Consider the following 24,454-nt stretch of genomic DNA (forward strand, 5'->3'; position numbering starts at 1 on the left):
CCCTCCTATAGTCTCCTTGGTAGCATTTATGAAAAATGGCCTCTTTGTTGTTCCTTTTGTCTCAGAGAGATGATCCTTATTTCTACTTATATCAATGGATATTTGGATGCAGTTTCTAGAAGAAGTTTATTAAGCCCTATAATTTTACTATGTCCATTTTCACAAGATACAATGCACATTTTCCTCTTCTGGGGACCTGATGTCACTGATTCAGAGGATTGACCTGAGCTACAGGCTGATAATTATCACCCTACGGGAAATTCTTATTTGCATGGAATTGTAAGAACATCATATTGAGTGTGAAAAATTCATATTCCCCAAAGTAGGGAAAATTTTCAATTAATATGACTCAGTGCTATTTTCTCTCAGATCTCAATACAAAGGTGAAATACAACAGATAATAATGTAGCTTCTGTGCACTTTAAAAACGAACCTTTCCATTCTGCAATTGCTGCCATAGTATTTCTACTAGTGATTTTACATCTACACATGCACTTATGTACACACATATACTCATCCAAATAGAATACATGAAGGAAGCTTATAAAATACTGTTTATTATTACATCCAATATTTATATATAAAAATAAATCATTGTAAACCAAGTAGTACTCATGTAACTAACAAACCAAAGATGAAAACTCTTGCTTGAGAAGCTTTCTGAATATTCTCTTGTGCACACACCTTCAGTTTACTTTATTGTTCTTGCTTCTGCCCTGTCTCAATCCCTTCCACATACTTGCATCTACACACATGCTGAATTTGATTCATTGCTTTTATTAGTGCATTTGCCATTGATTGATTAGTTCTTCGTATTAGTACTTTTTCTATTGATTGATTGCAGATGAAGTGACTATTTGACCTTTAATTATGAGGCTTCCTATTGAAGATGACATTGAGCTATGGCTTCACATAATCCATCTGGAAAGCCTGACATGATGCCATTCCCTGGAGTTCGTTCAGTAAGAAAGAGGAGGCCTGAAGGAAGTGCAGAGCTATCACTGTGCTTCATCTAAAACAATACTACAGGGCTTGTTTGCTGCGCTCCTATAGTTTCAACTCAGGGTTGGAGGCAATTTTATATTTTGTCAAGACAGCATCACTTGCTGTGGGTTGCCATAGAAGCCACGAACTCTCCCAAATTATTCTCTAGTTTGATGGTGATATTTGTACAATAGCAAGAAGATACTATATGTGGTAGAGATGGAAAAACAGCTTGCACCCTGGTTAAGAATGGCTCGGTGCACAGTCAGTCAATAGATTTTATTAAGAAAGAAATACACATCCCAGATATCCCATGGAATAGGTGTTCTACTTATCGTTTTCTCTTGAGTATTTAAATCATTTTGCTTAGAGTTTCAACATATGTAGAAATTTTTCTCACTACACCTAGAAAGAGACTGTTTCAGGATGTTTGAGGTTCTTAAGTCAAGCATATGTTTATGTTAGTTTTCAATGTTTTTTGAGTAGCAAAATGAAAGTACACAAGACTATTGACAGCCAATTATATATTGCCAGTTTTTTGTTATTTGCAAATGCATTTCTAGATTCAATGCATGCAAATTCAATTCTAGAATGTCATGAGATTTAGTAAATGTCAGATACGTGTCCCATCCACTCCCAGTGCTAGGGGTTAAACCCAGGGTGCTCTATTACCAGCACTTTTTTTTTTCCACTTTTTAAATAGTTTATTTTGATACAGAGTCTTGCAATAAAACTATTGCTCAGGCTGGCCTCAAATTTGTAATCTTCCTGCTTCAGCCTACTGAGTTGTAGAATGGCAGGCATGTACTTCCCCACCAGCTGTCCTAGCTTTTCTGGACATGTGTACAAAGGCAAATTAAGGTAGCTATTCCTCATGTTTATACTTCATTGTGGGTCTGTGGTCACACTTACATGGCTGACAAGAAACTATGCATTATGCTAAAAGCATGTAGCATTTTTGTTGACATATGATTCAGGCAAGAGTGGAAAGAACACAACCTGATTCTAGCCTGTGTTCTAGTTCCTGTCCTTTCACAACATCTGGAACAAACCACTGAACTGCTGTTGGTCTCATTTACCCATCTGTACTATGAGAAGATGGGCAAAATGACACTTGAAAATGACACTTTCTTCCAGGTTTAAGTTTCTGTGAGTCTACAATTAATATTTCTGTCCCATGAAATAACACTTCTCTGTATTCAAAGGAAAGGAACTCTTGAAAGGAATAGTTCTGTAAATAGTGTCAAAGGAAAGGAAATATGGCTGGTGCTACTTCCTACATAGGTCAGAACATATCTGCACTCTCCGAAGAGTTGTTTGAGAGACAGAGTCTTAAGGGGATCTTCTTTTCAGTTTTAATTGGAAGTTTTTCAGGAATGTTAAAGGACAACCTACAATCTGGGCCAAAAGTATCACTTAATAACATCTGGGTCACCTTCTCAAGAGGAAACAGAATTGAAATACCATTGAAATTGAAAGTTTGCTTTTCTGGTATTCTTTCACACCAAAGCTTATCTGAGATTCTATTAACACATGAAGATTATCTTAACAAAACTACCCCACAATTGCACAGTAGTTTCTGAAAACAACCTATGTTACCTAACAATCTTGAATTATTAGCAAATCAGTAATTATCTCACCTTGCATATGAAGAATTAAAGCATAGAAAAAACTGTTAACAACTTGTCTCAGATCATGTAACTTAGAGAGACTAAATTCCAGTCCTCTTAACTTTCAGAATTGAACATGGTCATAGGGTATGAAAGCACTTTGAGCAAAGAATAGATTCTAAGTACCAGAGATGTGAGATCTTGGCATGGGTTTGAAATGTTCTATCACTTGCTCAAAAAGGAAAATTGTTTCTGAATACACTGCTGTTTGTAAGACAGCTTCAAAATTTAACATCTGCATTTGTTCCCATAAACTTGTATTTCCCTGTGGGCCAATCATGAACTGCACATGTTCCTTATATTTACTTTATTTTAAACAAAAGGTTATATGCTACTTACAGTGGGTCTCAGTGAGCCAGCCTCACCTTTTATGAGGCTACCCTGTCTGCTCTCTGATCTCGCAAAGAGCCACAGTACTGTTTGACAATACGCTGTTAAAGTGGAAATGGAAATCCAGAGTCAAGACAGAAAATAGAATCTTTGGAGTATAGCCCATAAATATATTCCTGCCCTGCAGTTTGCCTCTGTTTACAGTTCTGAAAGGAAAAGCAGTGTGGGAACCTCTGCCATTTGACAGATTCTTAAAGACATCATTAAAATCATGAATCCTGTAGATTTTGCCACCAGGCTAAAGAAAAGTTAAGGAGCGTCTGTCAGCATGTGCTATTTCTCAAACAAAGTAATGTACTTATCTTCCTGAGAAGTTTCTGGGCTATTTTATTTTAGATTTTTTATTAAATTTGATGTCTCAAAATCATTGCTAGCATACCTAGGTTTTGTGATCAAAATTAGGGAAGACCCCAGGGTTCCAGGTCTAGGGTCACAAGGATGAACTTAAGATAATAAAACTCATTTGAAGGATCCCAGCCAGGCCCTCACATATTATTCATCTTAATGATATTTCAGATGTTTGCCAGTAGATCCGAAGCCTGGTACCACACACTTCTCCTCCTGCTCTCTTTTCTAGACCAGGGGCTAGAAAATGTTTTAAACTACAACATACACTTAGAAATGCATCTCATAATGTGATCCAGTGATTAGTGATTTTGCAACTCACTAATAGGTTCTAATCTAAAGTCTGAAAAATACAGTTTATACCTTGCTTTGTGAGATTTCATCCCCTTTCTTAGAGTTACCATTAGGTTGTAGCTCCAGCTATCCCTCCCTTTGTCACCTGACTCTACCCACAGTTCTGATTTAGAAAAATCAGAGCTAAATTAAGTCTTAGAGTAATTATTGAGTTAAGTAATGTAAGACTACTTTTATTTAGATTATTATTTTATTCAACTTATGTAAGAGAGTTTCTATACCTTTTGTTGCTCTATTCAATTTGTTTTCAGTTGCAGTAAATAATATCAGCAAACTTCAAGTGGGTACTTCACAGGCCAACATTGCATCAAGTACTGTTAGGGAAGTTATTTGCTTTAGAATACTTTTGTGTTGTGACAGTGTGGCAGTTTTGCATGTACTAGTTCATTTACACTTCAGCACCAGGGACAGCCAGTTGCTCTAATAGAAAATTCTCACTGGAGTGTTCAGCTACTGTTTATCAGAAAGGAAATACTCCAAGGGCAGCTACAACAAATACTTTTGTTGTCTGTCTAACAGCTAGAGACTTTACTAATTAGCATAATGAATTCAGAAGTAGGTTTTGATTGGTGAAATACTGACATGCTGCTTTACATGATAAATGTAATAAATGGGTTCTCATTAGTATGCGGACTGCCTAAAAACTTTAGAAACACTTACCACTTGCTAGAAGAATCTAGCAAATTCCACAGCCTGCATATGAAATCCTCAGGGATGTGCTGAAGGCTTGATCCCTCCTGGGTTTTGTGTTCAGCTCAGGTGAGGAGGAGCTGTGGTTGCCTGAGGCTGACTGAAAGGAGCACCCATCCTACACTGGAATGTAACAGTGGGGGGCTCTGAGAGACCCCTCATGCATGGTGCTGAAGGGCACCCGAAAGGACAGGGCTGGGACTGCCAGTTTACAGGATAGTTTGCACTGTCTATTTTTGTACTTGGATGGTAATACATATTGAGTGAAAAAAAGATGCCTGGATGGGGGCAGTTTCCTTTCATTGAAGCCTGCTGGCACAGTGGTAGAGGTGTTGCTAACCTTTACCGACCCTGAACTTCTTTGGCCACTGCACTTTAGACATTAGTTACCTGGAAAAATCTGAAAGTCATGCACACCAACTAGAGGTCACTTTCCTGAAGTACTTTGCATGCACCAGCTCATGTGACTCCCATAGTCACCCCAGATAACAACAAAGAAGTTCATAGTGACAAGTAACTTTCTAAGACACATGATCCCAAATGGAAAAGCCAGGACTTGACACAGGTCTGACTGTGAGCCAATGCGCTGAGCCACAGGCTCTACAGAAAGCTCCCTGCACAGTGAGCCTCTCAGTCCTACTGTCCACTAACTATGAAAAGTTCAGGCCAGATGATCTCTGAGCCCTTTAAGTTCTGTCATTTGATAGTTTTCTAATGGCAAAAGGCTTAAGTATTTAGTTTTAGAACCTTGGGACCCTCACATAGACACCATAGATTTCATACTCCCCAAAGAATGGTCCTCAAACTTATAGTGAATGCTTCCTAAAAAAATAATAATAATAAAAATCAGGCCTTGGCTTGGGCCTAGTGATTCAGAATTTTTAAGGATAAGACTCTGAGATCCCAGACTTCAAAAGATTACTGTGTGCATTCAAGGGTGAAAGCTGCCCTGTGGCACACACCCACGATCACCTCTCAGCCTCCAGAGACACTGGCCCCTGTCCCAAGGGTCTCAGGCAAGCCCAGTCAGGCTTCATGAAAGTGCTTTTTGATAATGGGGGGACAATTTGAATGGTTGGTTGTTTTTTTTTACTTTAGCCTGGCCTTCCTATAAGGTATTTATTTCCTTCCTTATTAGATATTTATTTCCTCATCATTAGTCAAAAAGAGATACTTAGGACATAAGTGCTCATAACACACTACTAAGTACTGTTTAAAAGTAAATAAACAATAAGGCTGGGGCTGTAGCTCAGTGGTAGAGCGCTTGCCTTGCACATGTGAGGCACTGGGTTTGATCCTCAGCATCACATAAAAGTAAATAAATAAATTAAAATAAACAAATAAACAAACAAACAATAAAAATTAAAAAGAAAACAGCTCAGTAGACCTGAACCCTCATTTCCAGGAACTGCCCACTTCCTTGTTCCTTGATGTCAGTATGTGATGTTGTGGTCCTAAGAAAGGTAAAACCCTGACTCAAGTCTTTCTGGTCTGTAGGTAGGTTTTTATATTTTTGCCTAACTTCAGATATCCTTTCAAGTTCCCTTTGTGCCAGTCCAGTTACACCTAAGCATGTGCATGTGAAAGTGTGCTAGTGTTTCATCAGATACAATTCAAACAAAAGAAAATCATCCATTTCTCATTCATCACACCTAGCACTCACTCCAGAAGTGGGTCTCGTTTTCCTTAAGACCACATCTTCCTCACAGACTAAGGGAAAAATTGAAGCTTACTTAAAATAATTTCAGAATGCCTTATAAGTTATCCTTACATAAAGCTCTCTATGGAAGGAAGTATGTATGATTTTCCAAAAACCCTCCCAGAGCTGTAGATACCGTGGGCAGATTTAAAAGAGAGAGAAGAAGACAGAATCCCTGCATTCCAAACATCTCTGGAAAGAGCAGCAAATTATCGTGGTCATAAGGAGAATACGCGTAAGCAGATGAAGGCAGTGGAGGTGGGGGAGGCAGTGGGGAGGAAGGCTCAGTCCCCATGCCTTGCCACTCTTAAAAAATAGTTTGAGAAGTGCTCAGACCTTCTCCTGAATGACTCTTCATGAGCCTCTTCCCTGGTCAGTCCTGTAAACACTAAATCTGAACCCAACACAACTTCTAATAACAACAACAGTAGCCGCCTGATAGCTGGGGGTACTGGCTCTGTGTCAGGCACTAGGTACTTCCCACTCTTTGTCTCATGTGAACTTATAGCCACACTTAGAGGTATTTTGTTTTGTTTTACCCTCATCTTGAGCAGATGTGCAAACCAAGGCGTACTGAGGTGAGATCACCCTATCTCCTAGCTTGTAGGTGGCATAGTCAGAATTGAAAGCAGGTCCCTGACATCAAAGTCCACATCCTGGGCTTGGGGTGTAGCTCAGTGGCAGAGCACTTGCCTGGCACACACAAGGCTCTGGGTTCCATCCCAAGCATAGCACCCCAAAAACAAATAAATAAACCCCCTTCCTTTCCATCACACCAGAAATTCCTAAATGCAGCAAGCATATCAGCTGTCTGCTGTTCACTCAGCCTGAACGATAGAGCAAGGGCCGGAGGGGCCAGGTGTCTCCTGAGCTTACCTGCAGTTATCACCCAACAGCCAGTGGCAAGGAGCTGTGAAAAAGCCCACGTATTCCACAGTGAAACCTCAAACTGTATACAGACTCTGTGGCACTCTGTACTTTGTAATGTCAGCTCTTAGTGTTAAAAGCTTTTAATTCCACAGTTTCATATTCATTTCAAACTAAAACACACCCTGTCATAGTCAAAAGTATCTCTAAGGAGATGCATTTTACACATTCGTGATTAGCTCATGTGCCCTAAGTCATATTCAGCCCATATTCCCAAGTGGGAAAGTCCACAATCAGTAAGGGGAACATGTGCTGTCATCCTGCGTCGTGTCCTCTCTGATGAGGCCTTGACCATGGCCAGAGAGCCAACAGTAGCCCATTTCCCAGGCCTTCCCATTCATCAGCACCTTCAATGTCAGTTGCAGAGGGATTTGTTTATTATTTTTAATATTTAGAAAGTTTGCCTCTAGCATACTAACGTGTGCATTACAGATCGGCTCTTGTTTACTGTCTTGAAGTGAAGAAGCTCACCCAGGAGATCCCACTCACTTGAAGTCGTGTCTCAGTCTCAACTTGCAACCAGAGTTGGATGAATAACAATCCTCCTTTCCACATTGCATCTCTCCAATTATTTATTTGGTCACATCTCTTCCCAGAAGTTCCCTTAATCGAGCCAGACACTATAAACCAGGTTGTGTGTATTTAATGACAGCCAGTGTCTTGGTTCTCTATAGTAAAGAAAAACCGAACTTGCAGCTGCAAAGCAAGGGAAGGGCACACATCTTCATCCCCATCCACAGCCCATCCAAACAGCTCCAGCCACAAATCAAAGTTGGCTGCACACTGGTTAAAGGTGTGGGGTACCCAGTAGGTTTTTGACAAGTTACCCTGGGAGTGGGAGGATACAAAAAATCAAACACAACTCAAAAGTGGCTGGGCCCCAGAAGCCAGTGGGTTTGGAATGTCATCTGTATTGAAACTGAGCATGTTGATGGTATTGTAGTGGGACACCTCCCGCAACAGCCTTTGCTCCAGGTTTGCTCTATAGAGACACTAATGAAAAGATACTTTGAAAGTCTGCATTCATCCATGCATTCATTCTTTCATCAAGTGTTCAGTCAGTGCCTACTATGTGGTGGGCTCTTTGTAGGCCCCAGAGGTACAACAGAGAACAAAACACAAAAAAGTTCTTGCCCTGCCAGGTGCAGTGGCACTTGCTGATGATCCCAGTGATTCAGGAGGCTGAGACAGGAAAATCTCAAATTCGAGGCCAGTCTCTAAAACTTCATGAGACCCTCAGCAACTTAGTAAGACCCTGTCTCAAAATAAAAAATAAAAAGAACTAGGGATGTCGCCCAGTGGTAAAGTACCCCTGGGTTTAATCACTAGAACCAAAAAGGAAAAATAAAGTTCTTGCCCTTATCTAGCTTCCTTTCCAGTAGGGACAAGTAAACAAACCCATAGATGTAGAACACATCTGTGTTAGTCAGCTTTTTCACTGCTGTGATCAAAAGACCTGACAAGAACAATTTTAGAGGAGGAAGAGTTTATTTGGGGGCTCATGGTTTCAGAGGTCTCAGTCCATAGAAAACCAGCTTCATTTCTTAGGGCTTGAGCTGGGGCAGAACACCATGGTGGAAGAGTGTGGTGGAAGAAAGTGACCCAGGACACAATCAGGAAGCAGAGAGGGAGCTCTGTTCAACAAAGACAAAACATATACTTCCAGGGACCCACCTCCTTCCAATGAACCCTACCTGCCTTTAGTTACCTCTTAGTTAATCTCTATCAGGGGATTAATTCACTGGTTGAGTTATGACTTTAATAACCCAAACATTTCACATGTAAACCTTCTCTCATTGTCTCCCACGAGTTTTGGGGGGACATCTAATATCCAAAACATAACATCCAATGGTGATGTTCTGGAGAGAAATAACAGGAAGGAGGATAGATAGAGGGCCTGGGTGGGAGTAGAAAAGTTTGGGGCTTAAAGGATGCCATGGATCAAAGATCTGAAGGAAAAGGAACTGAACATGTAGATATTTAGGGGAAGGAGACCAGCCAGAAGTCCCCAGTGTGCTTGGTGTGGTTGGGGAGAGGGGTAGAACAGTATTCAGGAAGCACATTGCAGAGGGAAGAGAGAACAGTGGGGTTAAGGTAATGGGCAAGGGGGTCTGTGACATTGGGTTAGGACTCATGGGTCATTGTAAAGATTTACTTTTTGCTCAGAAAGAGAGGGGAGCCATTGAATAAGTGACAAAATCATACTGTCACTTTGAAGGGATGCCTGGGGCTCTCCTGTTAAGTATAGATGGGTTGGGTGCATGGAAGGGTGGAACAGAAAGAAGTGGAAGAACTAGTTAAGTGATCTGAATCCAGACAAAAGCAGAGGGTGGTTTAGTGGAGTGTAACAGCAGTGGAAGAGGCAAGAAGCCTTACATTCTGGCTGCATTTTAAACACAGAATTAATGGGAATTGCTGCTGAGTTGGAAATATTAGAAGAATTAAAGGTTCATACAAGGGTGGAGTTACCATGTACTGGATGAAGGGAGACTGTAGAGGCACAGGTTTGGGTGGTGGAAGAGCGATGTGGGAGCAGATCAAGAGTTCAGTTTGGAATGTGGAATTTGAGGTTCTCTTCCACATCTGGTGCAGTCTGGAACTCTGTTCCTGGCTGGAGTGTTCAGACTGTATTATTTTAAGCTGTTGGACAGGATGAGATCACTCAGAGAGTGGACAGATAGAGAGGAAAGAGCTCTGAAGACTGAAATCTTGACATTCCTCAGAGGATATGGAAGTATTTCAATAATAAAATGATAGAAAGGTTGAAATAAGCCAGACATATAGATATCCAAGCTTGCAAGCCCATATTTTTGTCCTATGTCACAAGGACAAAGTGAATATTAAACCAGAAAGTAGATGTGAAAACATGTCAAATGTTGAAAGGTAGGCCTGGCATTTATTTAGTACCTACTATATACTACACATTGGATTAAATACTTTGCTCGCCTTATTATCTCATGTAATCATTACAACAATCTATACAATAATTATGATTGATCTCACTATCCAAACTGGAAAACCAAACCTCGGAGACTCAAATAATTCATCCCAGTTCCCATCATGAGTAAATGGCAGAGCTGGCCTACAGTGGCCCATCTGTCTACCTCAGAGCCTTCATCCTCTGCCTCATTAGCAGACCTGGCTTTTTAACCTGTCCCAGGAGCTTTTTAACCTGTTCACCTGGGAGCTCTCCAGGGACAATGTTGCCAGGACCTCTTCCCCCCACCCAGACACCCCCTCTCAGGATAGATCCAGACATTGTCATATTCTTAAAAGCCACCCAGCAGTTCTGATATGCATCTGAGGCTGAAAACCATCACATTAGACACCTTGACTGTATTTGTCTTTATGCTCCTCTGTGTTCCAAGAAGAATGCAAAGTAGGACTTTTCCCACTCACTTGTTGACAAAGATGACCATTCTCGTTCACAGGAGTCTGTGAGAACTAAAATTCTCTGTATCATGATTAAATATGATGGTTAAATATTCAAAGGAGAAAACAGGAAATTAGAAGAACATTTCCCAAAATGACTCCTAAGATTTTCTTAACTTCTTTCTCTGTCAAGAAGTCTTCTAAAACTTTTAGCTCATTGAGGCTGAATGAAGATAGGAGATATATTATCAGGGTATTGATCATCTGGCCAAGAGAAACCACACACTTCTGAGTCAAACTTTTCAAGAGAGATGGATCTAAGGTTAAACTCTGATTTTTACTCCCCAGATCAAAACTGCCGTATTCTTGTATCTCAGAAGAGAGGTCTTGTGAGGCTTTTGTTCATCACAAACTCAATGCCATAAGGAAGACGATCCAGGGCCATGCTGACAAAATAAAATAGATATTAAAAGTAGTCAATGTGAATTTGGGTCACAGCTTGCTCACATTTACCACTTAACAGAAGTCCCAGTGACTACTGATAAAAAGATTATCAATCCTACATTTTAGGGAGAACTAAGTTTAGATGGTGGAGGTGGTGGCAAAACCTATAGCTCATATCACACCGTCAGCTTCTCTTTCCCTCAGACTTACAATGTTCGAGTGGATTGTTTTTTTGGTTTTGGGTTTTTTTTTTTTTTGTTTTGTTTTTGGTTACATTAAAAACACATCTAAAACGTTCTGTAAAATAAGATAAAGCTTTCCAGAGCTAGTCAGATGGGATAGTTCTGTGTTGGTGACCATGTTAAATATATTCTTGTGACCTTGTGTTATTTTTGTCACATGAAATTCTCATTCTGTGTTTTCACACCTTGGAGTGTGAACATTAGTCAGATTTTCTCTTCCAAAAACTAACAACTCTTCATTCACAGCTCAGAAAAGGAGGAAAGTAATCTCACTACTTCCTGCCCACCTTGTCTCCATAAACATGGCGGCCCCTCCTGGAAGACATAGCCAGTATTTGAATGAAGACTTCATAGCTCAGTTCTTTAATTCATTCTTGAATTCCCTGTTTGCTCATTACTCCTACAATGCTGTCAGACAGGTGAGGGTGTACCTGCTCTTCTGAGGCAGAAACCTTCAATTGGTAGAGTTAAATGTTTCATTGTTAGCATCTGGTGAGCTGGCTCAGACCATTCATTAAACATCTTTTCCAATCAGAACATACCTGTTTCAAAAGAGAAATAACACCAGCTGCTCATTTTGGTCTTTCTTGCTTCTTTATTTACACAAAACTTTCAGCAAAGCGATAGGATTACAGGCCAGGTAATTGTAGGTTGAAACCCAATCTTTAACTTTAAACTAATGCGCTGATTCAAGTCATCAACCAACCTTCATTCAAAGTAAGTAAAAGCCTGCCAGGCTTTAAGTACCTTTGTCCAAAGATACACCCTCTTTCTTTCAAGCCTTTCTTATGTAAATATTGTTTTCATTAGTTTTCCACCTTCCATTGTTCTCCTACCATTTTCAAGCATCCCTAACTCCAGGATTCCTAAGTACTCTAACAAATTACAATTCAGACACTTTGCTGGTGAAAGCACCAACTCTGGAGCCAGTCTGCCTATATTCCAGCTGCAACCTATTACTAGCTGTGTGTGGCCTGGGCCAGTTTTTTTGTTTTTGTTTTTGTTTTTTTCCTAGATAGAGGGGCCTGGGGATTAAACCTAAGGGCTCTTAACAAAGCCCTTGTTTTGTTTCTCTGAGACCAATCTCACTAAGTTACTTCAGGTGCTAAGTTGCTGAGGCTGGCCACAAATTTGCAATCCTCCTGCCTCAGCCTCCCAAATCACCACCATGCCCAGTGGCTTGGGGCAAATTTTTAATTTTAAATTAAAATTTTAATTTTAATGTCTCAGTTTCCTCATCCAAGAGATGGGGATGATAATGGTAGTTGTGTTTGAATTGTGGGTGAGAAGAGGAAATGAGTTCATGTTTGTATGCTCTCAGAACCGTGCCTGGAACATAGTAAGCACTATAGTAAGCACATAGTAAGCACAGCTACAATCACTGTTCTGCTCTACCAACAATAAATGAAAACGAAAAATACTCATGAGCTCCAGATATGGCTTCTGAAGTCTTGTGTAAGGTGTGATCGTCAAGAGACTAAAATGTGGATATTGCTCTTTTTTCTAAAGGTCTCAATTACTGGAAAGATTAATAGGACTTCCCCTTAACGTTTCTGGAAACTTCCAGTCTGGCAAGCTTAAGGTTCTACTGAATCCCTGAGGAAGGTGGGACAGGATGCCACAGATCCTATAATCCACTCTCGTTGCCCCTCACCTAGAATGATTGGCCTTTTGCTCAAATTCTCAAAGCTTTTTAATACATCATTGTCATAACTTACAGTTTGTGCTGCCTTACCCATTACCCATCTAGTTTATAACCCTGTTTGTTAATCTTCTTTCTTTTCCAGGCCTAATTTTTATTTTTTAGATAAAGGAATCTTTTTTGAATTTTGGTTTTAAAATATGAAGAAAAGATAAGTCTCTTAGAAAAGTTTTACATAAATATCAATTTAGAAATTCAATAGCTCCGGCCTCCACCAGAAAAGAAATCTGGGCTTAAAATCTTTCCCAGTGCAGAGGACTAGGGCTGGAGAGCAATACCAAAACTCCATGGGGAAGCTGGCCCTGGGGGACAGCACAGTGTGTGGGTCATGTGTGCAGCGTGTTGGGCTGACGTCTCCTGTGTGGATTTCAAAGTGTCCCTTTGCTTCTCAGGTGCTACCTACAGAGAGAACCATGTGACATTTTTCAGGCCTCAGAGGCTAGAAGTTATGGTGCCATTTGCCCATATCTGTAAGACTGATGCAAGGTTATCCTGTTTTCCAGCCAGAGATCTAGCAAGGGCACATGTCAGACATCCCTGAGCTGCTGTGTCATTGTGTTCAGTAGTTTGAAAAAGAATCTTCCTGGATCCCATGAACCCAACCCTGGAACACTGAGAAAACCACTAGAGAGCTCTAAGTCATGTACATCACTTAGCCACACCTCATTTTGGACAATTTTGTATTAAGAGGATAAAAAATTTTTTTTTCTGTGTTTCATAAAGCAACAGTAAGGCTCTGATGCTGTGGTGGGTCACACCCAAGACAACATGGAGGAGTTTCAGTTAGGGTGGAATGCCGAAAAGAGGAGGAAAGCAAGTAAAATGTAAACCTCTGGCGATGGTATATTAAACTACCTTTGAGAATTTGAGCACAAGACCAATCACATGGTGGCAGGGGCGGTGGGGGAGGGGAGACAATGAAAGCAGATCATATGATCTGTGATTTCCTGTCTCTCTTCCTAAGGAGTTCTGGAGAAAGCTGACTTGCTATACTTTAGAAGTTTCCAGAATAGAGTGGGGGAAGTCTCAGCATAGCCAGCATGATGACCAGAATGGAATTGTAGGGGCCATGCAGTCTGAACACCACCTGATCCTAAAAGCAGCAGGCCTCTGATGGACTCCAAACCAAGCCATACCCACCAACCTGGAAGTCAGTGGTGACCTTTCTTTTTATACCTTCTAAAAGGGAGACAGAAATTAAAATAAGCCAGACTGCTCACTGAATCTATTTTAACTTAACAGCTTTTGTCCGACCTAGTAGTGCTACCTTCTCTCTCTGCCTGTACCCTGATTTTGTTACTGGGAGTTCACCTGACTTTGACACTGTGCTCTCTGCCTTCCCTCCTTGTTAAATGGGAAGAAGGTAGGCTCCCTGAGGGCAGGGGTTGTCCATGGATCTACTGCACCCAGAAGAGTGCCTGGCACATAATATACTTATTGTGTACAAAGTATTGGCATTATTTCACATGCCTTTTATTTAAAACAAACAAACAGACTTATAAAACAGGTGCATGTTACAGATGCGAAGGTTCAAAACCTTCCCAGGCAAGGTCACACAGGTGACCAGTGGTGAACAGGGATTCCAATCAGGACTCTGCCTCCTGCTCCAGGTTTCACCATGCTACACTGTGCAACCTCATCATGTGGGCCACTGAGACCATAACTGGTACTTGTGCATGAAGGGACAGCTGTTATTACTGTTTTCGGACAATCCTGTGCCTGTTTTTGGCAATCCTGAAAACCTTTTCTAGCCGGATTCCAAAATCATGGTTATACCTTATCTTGGCATCGTTTCATGATTTAGTCAGTGAGACACATCGTGCAGTGAGCTTGTCTTTCTGTGACTATTCTCTCTGAAGAGAAGGTGTGGGTGCCTATACGCGTGCACAAGGGTGAGTGTAGTAGGTAAAGGGACACAGAAATTGGTATTTAGTGACATCTGAAAAAGAGTAGCTGTGTTCCTTGAATAGGGATTGCCTTCCAATGAGCATTAAAGACAAACAGAAGCTTTTCTGAGAGCTTCACCAAAAAGGAAGAAAGAGATTTCAAATAACAAGAGATAGGACATTTGGATAGTAAACTTATGGATGTTTCTAACTAAAAAGGAACTAAACAAAAGTGGAAAATCACCATGACAACTGAAAAGAGAAGCAACTGGATTCCAGATTTACTAGAAGCTCGCTTCAGAACTCAGTGAGACTGGGAGAGAGCATTTGAATGGAAAACAAGTGAATTCAGGCGGATGAATCTTTGAAAGACAGGAAATGATCCAGGTGATTGGAGTATACTATCCTATCTCTTAGCTAAGTGGGAAAGTCAGTGCAATATTGACTCCAAGAGACAAAGAGTGGTTTTCAGTTTATTTCTTTTCTTACTCCACCTCAGTACTCATTTCAAATTTTGTGTTCTTGGTGAGTCCAACTTCTTTCCTTCCTGCCATAGCACATATATTTTTGTTCCATGAAATATATTCCTCTCTCAGAGGAGTGTGTATGAAGGCATTCTCCTTAAAGTCCAGTGAAGCAGCTAGTATTTAGTCTAAATCCTGTCTTTTTGATCCATATAGGAAACATTAGCACCCATTCTTAAATAATCAATTATTAATGTATCACGCACCAACCGTGTGCCTAAATGTTGCAAGAGGTTTAAAGAAAGATGTGTGTTGCCTGCATGCAGGGAAATCAAAAGCTATGCCAAGGAAAATACTGGCAACATAATACAAATATTAAATTACGTGATGCAACTAGGAAGAATGTCCTCCTTCAGAAGACAAGTCAGTATGAAGGTCACCTTTGTGGCAGAGGAAAATACAAACTGAGTTTTGGTGAATTCACAGGACTTAGGCGCATAGAGAGAAAGTCAGAGATCCAGGTGGAGTTTGGCTTTTACCAAGACACAGAAGGGCTATGGCTGAGCCAGTGATAGCAATTGGCCATTGAAAGTGTGGCTTAATGGCATCAACATAGGTTAGTGATTAAACACACTGGAGCCACTACCAGATGTATGAGTTAGGCAAGTTACTTAACTGCCCTAAACCTCAGTTTTCTCATCTTTAGGTGGGAAAATTGCTATCTACTTCATGGGTCTGTTGTCAGGATTAAATGTGCTTAGCCTACAGTAGCACTTACAATGCTGGTGGTAGTGATTATCCTTTACTAAAGTTGAATAGGTAGAGGATTTGATGAATGGGCCCTGGAAAGTCATTGCAGTTCTTGAGCAGGGTGTTGGCTTTAATTAATGTGGGTTTGGGGAAGATTAATCTGGCTGTGCTTTGTAGGATTGATGAGGGGAAGAGGCTGAAGACAGGGATTTGTGTCGGGAGGCCATGGTGTGATCTTGGCTTGATTTTATGAGGAATTGAATTAAGAAGATGACAGTGATATCTGAGGGGGAGAGGTAAATGAGGAAATAATCCATAGAATTCCATGACTTGGTCTAAAGGCACAAAGAAAGGGGCTCGTCACAGGTGATCCTCAAGCTTCAAGTAGTAGAAACTGAGCGGCCCAGAGATAACAGGGTGTGTTGATGCACTCACCAGCAGACAGGGAAAACAGAGGTGGCCAGGGCAAGAGCTACCAGAAAACAACACAGGAGTGCAAGGACCCTGTCTGCATCCTCCTTCTATCCCTAACAGCCAGGAAAGTCACTCACAGATAGCAGAAGCTCAAAAAGACGGGGGGTTTTGTGATGGTGGTGGTGGTGGTAGCTTTTTGGTTTTTTAATGAATGAGTGGTGGGAATTTGTCCATCTACAAATACTGTAAGGAAGCTCTGACAATGATGTAAAGTGGATACTTATTATTTTATGAACAACGGAGCAGCCTTCCATGGGGGTGAAACAAAAGTCCATACTGAATCTGGGAAGGAAAATGTCTGTTTCTTAAGGGGAAAAAAAATTAAAACCATCCATCTAACAGAAAGTAGTAATTGTTGAAACTTGAACATAGATACAAAGGGAATTTTCTAATTCAGAGAACATAAAATAAGCATATTTAAAATAGGGGGGAAAAACTTGTTCTTGTGCGTATTGTTTCATCCTTACCATCCTGGGTATAGGATAAAAGAAAACCCTTACTTGCTTGTTAGAAGAAGAAAGCTCTTACTTGAAGTTCCTACTTGGCAGATGTCAGTTGAAAGCTATGCTTATGGAATATGCTGCAGTGTCAAACTCTGTTGGATAATTTTAGACAAATGTGTCATGTGTGACATGGAAATATGGCATGCTGTACATTAGTGATTTCCCAAGTGTTTGGATCAGGTAGTAATGTGCTGAGAAAGTGCTCTTTATCTATCCACATAGTGTACTTGTAGAGCAATGGGAAAATGCTTTTGGTGGAAATTACTTTAGTCAGAAAAGGAATCCATTTACAATATGCGCCTTCTAACATCTTTCAGACAATGCATTGTATTAAAGAGGCATTTTTTGATTAATGTTTTATAAACATTTTTCAGCATGACAGCTTAAAGTCCCTGTAAAATTGTAAATGCGTGCATAGTGTTCACTTCCATAAAGTCAAATGCCATCTCATAAAGTCTAGTTGAATCCTGTCAACCATGGTGACACAGAATCAGTACCTGGGAGCATTAAAATTAATTTGCTTCATTTATATTACTGCAGTGATAGCAAGATGAAAAGAATCCTATATTTAAATTTTACTTTAAAAAGAAAACTCTTTCTAGTAAGTTTGTTTGGGTTTTTAAATTATTGCTATTTTTTTCTAATTAACAAATGTGGAAACGGGGTGATAGTCTGCACAGTAACTTTATAATGGAATCTGGAAAACATACAGATCCATCCATCTTTTGAGCACCTACTGTGTGCTCAAAGATGAAGAAGAAACAGTTGTTGATCCTAAGAAGCTTGTGGCTTGGTGAGAGAAATTCAGGATTCAAGCCGTGATTGTAAGTTCAAGGCTAGAACAAGGGAACATGAAATAGAAGGGATCCAGGCCAGCACTGGGACTTCAGGGGGGCTTCCCAGAGGAGGCAACCTAAGAACTGAGGGCTGAAGGATACAGATAAGTCAGGCAGGTTAAGAAGTGGGCGACAGGCGTTTTTGTTAAAGGGAACTCCAGTGCAAGGGCCTTCAGGCGAAGCAACATGCTGCACGGGCAAAGATGGGTGGAGAGGAGCCACAAGTGCTTGGTGCAGAGGTCTTGGCTAGAATGCAGAGGTCAGGGAATGGTGGCATGTGTCCAAACCCAAGGAGAGGACTGAGAAATGCAAGGTACAGCAAAAAGCGAAGCTTTAGTTTAATGTCTGTCTTGCAAGACCCAGTGTCTATGGGAGAGCAGGCACTGGGGCTCTGGGTCCCTCCCCTGGTTCCTCATTGGCTGAGTACTATGGGATGCACAATTTTCCTGACTATCACCTAGGTTTTACTTTCTCCTGTTGGGTTATTTAAAGAAATACACCTTTAATCATTCCCATCTTCCTTTATTCTCTTGTGGCAGGAAGGCCTTCTTGGGGTGAATGCATTCTGACACGTATGCAGCTCTTTTTTACCTAAGTTACTATTTAGTAACAGAGAGATTTCTGCCCCTATTGGTTACTGCGACCCCTTCCCCCACCTCCTCTTTGTCAAGGGGCTGGCTGTTCAGATGCGTGGACTTTGGATCTGTATATCCATAGGCTACCATGCTGTTGTGTAACTTTCCCTTCTGCTCTGTTTCCCCCTCTGGCTGCCTTTCTTACATCCCAATTTTACATTGAAGGCTAAATACTATATTCTGAAAATGGACCTCAGGACTTCCTGTTTCTCACAAGAGTTGGAGGGAGGGAAAGCAAGAATGGAGGGCCAGGCCGCAAAGTCCTTGTATGCCACCCTTAGGAGTCTCTCTCATGTTAAAAACTTTGATTTTATGTAATTATATTTGCAGTTTAGAATATTCACTCTGGTTGCAAAGTGGGAAATGGCTTGGACAGGGCAAGATTGGAGTCAGAGGGGCTCATCGGGGACGTATGAGAGCTAATGTGTCCTGAAAGAAAGTGATGGGGACAGGGGTAATAGTGATCACCAAGGTGCCCAGTAAGTTACTTAAATGCAGGGTGTGTCAGCCAGCTTTCTATCATTGTGACAAAATACCTAAAATGATGGAAGTTTTAAGGAGGCAGGGTTGACGATTTGGGCCCACACTTCAGAGGTTCAGTCCATGGTCACTTGGCCCCATCACTTTGGGCACTTTGGTAAGGCAATAGTACATATTGTGGGCGTGTGTAGCTGCAAAGGTCTTCCCCTCATGGTGGCCAGGGAGCAAAAATAGAAACAGGAAGGGGCCAGAGTCCCAGTGCCCCTCCAAGGACATACACCCAGTGACCTAGCTTCCTTCCACTAGGCCCCACCTCTCAGAGATTCCACCATCCCCCAACAGCAGCACAAACTAAGGACCAAGCCTCCAAGACACATGTTTTTGGGGGACACTCCAGATCAAACCGTAACCCAGGCCTCCTTCCTGGTTCAGCTGCACGTGAATGAATGAGCTGTAAACTGACCACTGAGCTGTGAGTGAAGAGGAGGAGAGCACATGGGCCTTGGCTGGAGATCAAACCTAGGGCACTCTTCTCCTGAGCTACCCTCAGCCTCTCACCTCTTTTTTTCTATCCTGACCTCGGAGTAAATAAAACTGTACCAAGTGGGCTCTCTGCCGAGACGGGGCATAGGGAGGTGGAGAGAGATGAAAAAAATCAGGAAGAAAGAAATTTTGAGATACACAGGAGATTAAGAGGAAATCCTAATAATTGAAAAGGAAAGTGGGTAATTAAATAGCTGAATAGTAAGGTAGACTTTAAGACTGAAGGAAAATAAAAGTTCCCCAAACAAATAACGTGTGACCTGAATTGCTAGGTGCCCCTGCCCTCGTCAAGTGATGACTTGTGAATTCACCCTGTGAAATGACAGAGAGGGGGCTTGGGCCTCTCTGATATGCTTTTCCTAATCATATTTTTAGCTTTAATCACTTGGTGCAATTAATGATAGAAAATGTGATTAATAAGTAACAGGAAGGTATCACAGGGACAGAAAGTGATGGGGAGAAATTCCTATTTGACAAATATCTGCACAACCAGTCACCAGGGATCCTGTTTTCCTTAGCTTTTGCATCACTATGATCAAAATACCTGACAAAAACGACTTTGAAGAGGAAAAGTTTATTTGGGGCTCAAGGTTTCAGAGGTCTCAGTCTATAGACAGCCAACTCCATTGCTCTGGGCCCACCTCCTCCAGCCTTGCCCTTCCTGCCTACCGTTACCACCCAGTCAGTCCATTCAAACTAGAATGGACCAATCAGGTCACAGCGCTCACAATCCCATCATTTTGCCTCCAAACATCCCTAATTAACAGGAGCTTCATATCCAAAGCATAACATCCTGGATCCCTTCTCTTTTCAAGTAAGGCCAATGACAACTGTACAAGGCAACGTCAGAGAAGCTCATCAGGGTCCCTCAGTAAAACAGAATCCACCCTTTCAATGCAGAGAATTGATTCCACACTTTTGGGAAACAAAAAAGGGAACGGGGCAACTGAGGAAACACCGGAACAATAACTGTAGGAAGTAGCTGGAACTGGGGGGGACAAAGGATGGTCGATGAGGTTCTCAGAACCTAGCTGCTTGTAGAAGGAGGTGGCAGGAGTGAGGGTTCAGACCTCAGAGGCAGGGACTGACCCCAGGGGCTGGCAGGAAGCACAAGCAGCTGGAAAGAAGGGCCTCCTCCTGCCCTGCCTCCTCTTGCTGCTGTTGGAGAATACTGCAGGGCCCTGGCTAACAGGACTGATAAGTCCCAGTGAACAGAGGCTGTGATTGATGATGAGAGATCAGAGCTGAGGAATCTTCCAAAAGAAAGCTTCAGAAAAATGGACACTAAGGTCCAAAGAAGGTGGATACCACCAGTATACTAGAAGCTTCTGGAAGGTCACGGCTCAGCAATGTCTTTGACTCCATGACTCCCTTGGCATGGTGGGGCATTCCCAGCATCTTTTTTTTTCACCCCTATGAATTCTCAGGATATGGTGGTATGGGTAGCAGGGAAGTCAGACAAGGTCTGCTGCCCCTGGAAGGGTTTCTGCGAGGATGTCAAGGGGAATGAGTTCTCGAAGGACAGCTGGACTCCAAAGCTTCTTGCATACCAGGCCCTCTTCTGCTTCCCAGGAGTGCAGTGCATGTGGCATCTTGCACTGACCTTGCTTGATAGAGCTAGAAACACAGTGTGCCAGTTACAGCCTGGACTGTCATCTCAAATTTCCTGACCACTGGACGCTTCCATTTTCTCGTCAGTCAAATAATGAGAATAGAGGTTTTCACTGACCTCATGGGGTTGTCATGAGGATTTCCCATCAATATGGGAAAGCTCTTGGCAGACTTGTCAGAACAAATGCACTCAGCTCTTGGTATATACTTGCCATGATTATCATAATTAGTGCTGTCCCAGCGTACCTACTTTATCACATTAAAGGGAGTTTCTGATGTTGCTTACATTTAGGTATATTGTGTATTTTGCTGTTGAGTTTTTAATTCACTTACTGTAGTAGCACCACCTGGCAGAGTCTCTGTGGCTGAGCCCACATACGCTTGCTGGAGAAGGATACAGAGCCCAGATTCTTAACCAAGAAAGGCTATCTTAGATGATTTAGCCCAGCAGCCATAGTCTTTGAATTTGGGGTTCTAAAGCCCTGCTGTGATCATTTCTAAGGACAAAATATCTCCATCCTTCATGTGTTCCCCCCTAGCATCATCCCTTGGGCTCAGGAATGAATAATTTTTCTTGGAAACATAAGGAGTTATGTTCAAGTGTTATTATTTTCTCATTATAACAACTTACCAAGACTATAGTATCAGTTGATGCTTTTTAACAATATGTAGCTTTTTAAAGCTTTTTAATTTTTACAGGAGAGCTCTTTTGTGGGTTTTTTGTTTTGTTTGTTTTTTTGTCATTGCATAGTTGTTTGTTGTTTTTATTGGTGTGAAGGTAGAAATTGTGCACAAATCTAAACAGGACTTTGGAAGCTCTAAGAGGGACTTATGTTTGGGAAGGGTTAAGTGTCTTCAGTTTATGGCAATGATATGTGAGGCTGTGAAAAAGAAAGCAGCCATGAAATACATTTTTGCATAAAGGTTTAAAATTTATTAGAAGGTAAAAATAATTGAAAAACTGAGCCTTCCTTGTTGTGTTATAAAAATTTATTTATGTGCCATCATCCTGCATGTTTAGGAGCATGGGTCCTTTTCAGAGGCTATTCTTAGAGAAACAAGAAGAAAGCTCAGCTATTAAAGCTATTCAGTTGAAAAAGCTGACATATATGCACAGCAATCTGAAGATCATGGCCATATTAAAACAATTGGTAATAATAGTTAAACTGCTAGGGTCTGAGTTTTGAAGCTGTAGAAGCTCAAAAGGTATGTTCTGTGACAGCTGCTTACAAAATATGCACAGCCTGCCCTTTTATAATAGAATGATAGATTCACAAAGTGGTATTCATTTGTTGGGGTTCCATTAAGACCTTCACATTCAGCACTAATTTTACAATTTGCCTGCAATACATAAAACTGCATGGGTCTTGCTTGATGATCTTAAAGAACTCAGATCCTTGGCCAAAAGAGAAAGTGCAGGACTCAGGGTGTAGCTCAGGGGTAGAATGCATGCTTCACCTGCACGAGACCCCGAGTTCAATCCCCAGCACTAAAAAGAAAGAGAAAGGAACAGAACATGCAAATTTTTTATTACATTCATGAGGCTAAACTACCCTCCTACTACAGCAGTGTACCATACATTATCTCCCTATATCCTTTCAACTCCCAAAAGTGACTGTGGGGCTTTGAATTGGTCTCCCCAAAGACCAACAGACTAACTCACCACTGAGCAAGAAGAGAAATCTTCTTTTTTTGGCACCAGGGATTAACCCAGGGGCACTTAACCATTGAGCCACATCCCCAGCCCTGTTAACTCTTTATTTCGAGACAGGGTCTCCTGCATTGCTGAGTCTGGCTTTGAATTTGTGATCCTCCTGCCTCAGCCTCCCAAGATGCTGGGATTACAGGCGTGCACCACCGCACCTGACTAGAAGAGATCCATTCTTAACCTCTACTTACCAGTGTTTTTCCGTCTTCTTAAAGCAACTTCATTATACACGATCTTCTCTCCTCCCCTTGGTAGATGGGGTGCTCCTAATTCACAGGGAGAGGTATTGGTGCCCTCAAACACTGGCCATCTTTTCACCTTCATCTGTTCTTGTTAGAGTTGAGAGCTTGTCCAGTGAGAGGAAGATAGAAAGGCTTATTGACTCACTTGAAACCTTCCCATTTCCATTTTGTGAATACACCCGGGAAAGTATGTGGATAATCTCCTCCAAAGTCCTGATTTAACAGTGTGCCTTTAATTTGATGACAGCCTGAATTTGCCTCCCGGTTTTCTGTCTTCTTTGTTCATCAGGAATTCCTATGCTGAAGATAGTGTTTGCCGGCCATGAGCATCTCTCATTAATATCCGTACCCTTGCTCATCTACCACCCAGCCCAGATCCTTCTGGGAAGTGTGTTGGTGCCAACAATAAAGTCCTGGATGGTGTCAAGACAGAAGGTGAGAGTCTAGAAAGATCTTATTCGGATCAAGATCAGATTAAAATGGGGTGCCTGGATCTGAGCTGTCTGTGTTCTTCCGCTTTTGCTAACATCACTCTCAGGTACATCTTCTCTTAACTAGCTACAACAGTAACAGTGCATCCATCAATTTCCATTTGAACACAAGGATTGGTTGTTAAATGTTTTCAGTTGTTATACTTAAAATGCAGTCTTTAAATGCTCCTTTTAATTCACTCCCACTGAAGAGTATATTGCAGGCGGTACTCCAAATATATACCCCTCTTCTTATGCACACTGTCTTTGCCCCACCCAGTCTTTCCTCTGTGTCCTGATTTCACATGCCTTTCTAAATATGGTAGAACTTGGTTTTATCTAGAATGTTAACTACATTTCCAGTTTCCCAGACACATAATAACTTCTTTGTCTGGCAAAACTGTGTTTGGGTGTCAAAAAAATAAGAGGCAAAGGAGTGTGCACAATTTAATTTCAACACACTTAGCACAGAGACTGGCTACACGTTAGCTCTTTGTGAATTTCATTTTCTAAATTATTAACCAAATTAAGTCAATCAGTTATTCAGAGAAGCTCAGATGATGCATAGAACATGGTAGCACTGCTAGAGCTTGCTCCTTCCCAGTGACTTGGACATATCATGACTAATTTTTGTCTGTACATGAGGCAGTGACTGTTATCAGATTTGTGGGAAGAAGAAGCATCCAATGATAAAAGCACACGGTGTAGTGTCCCTGCTGTCCTAAAAGCACAATGGCCACAATACCTACACGACCCATTAGCTGTGTGTTCTGAGCAGGTCCATCCTTTACCTGGCTCAGAGGAAGGACCTTGACCAACCTTTCTGGGCCTAGTCCCTGTCAATGACCATGTTCATAACAGACTTTGATTCCCCATTTTACAGGTTAGGAAAAGGGCTCAGAGAATTGAATGAATTGCCAAGGTCCTGTGGGTAGCTTAGTAGGGGCAAGATTTAGGACTCGGGCCACAACACAGCAACACTCCAGACAGAAGTAGGACATCACTTCTAGAAGGCTCACGGAGCTAGGCCCTC

General features: G+C 41.5%; 1 protein-coding gene across 1 annotated transcript in view; it reads left to right on the plus strand.

Annotated features, from left to right (window-relative positions):
* Slc10a7 (solute carrier family 10 member 7) overlaps positions 1–24,454 on the plus strand; it is a 240,798-nt gene that overhangs the window by 213,104 nt on the left and 3,240 nt on the right. Inside the window, exon 11 of the mRNA XM_076864330.2 lies at positions 23,241–23,386. Coding sequence (XP_076720445.1) covers positions 23,241–23,386 — 146 coding nt within the window. The remainder of the gene's footprint in view (positions 1–23,240; positions 23,387–24,454) is intronic.

Source organism: Callospermophilus lateralis, chromosome 8 (genome assembly GCF_048772815.1).
Source record: "Callospermophilus lateralis isolate mCalLat2 chromosome 8, mCalLat2.hap1, whole genome shotgun sequence".
Taxonomy (NCBI): domain Eukaryota; kingdom Metazoa; phylum Chordata; class Mammalia; order Rodentia; family Sciuridae; genus Callospermophilus; species Callospermophilus lateralis.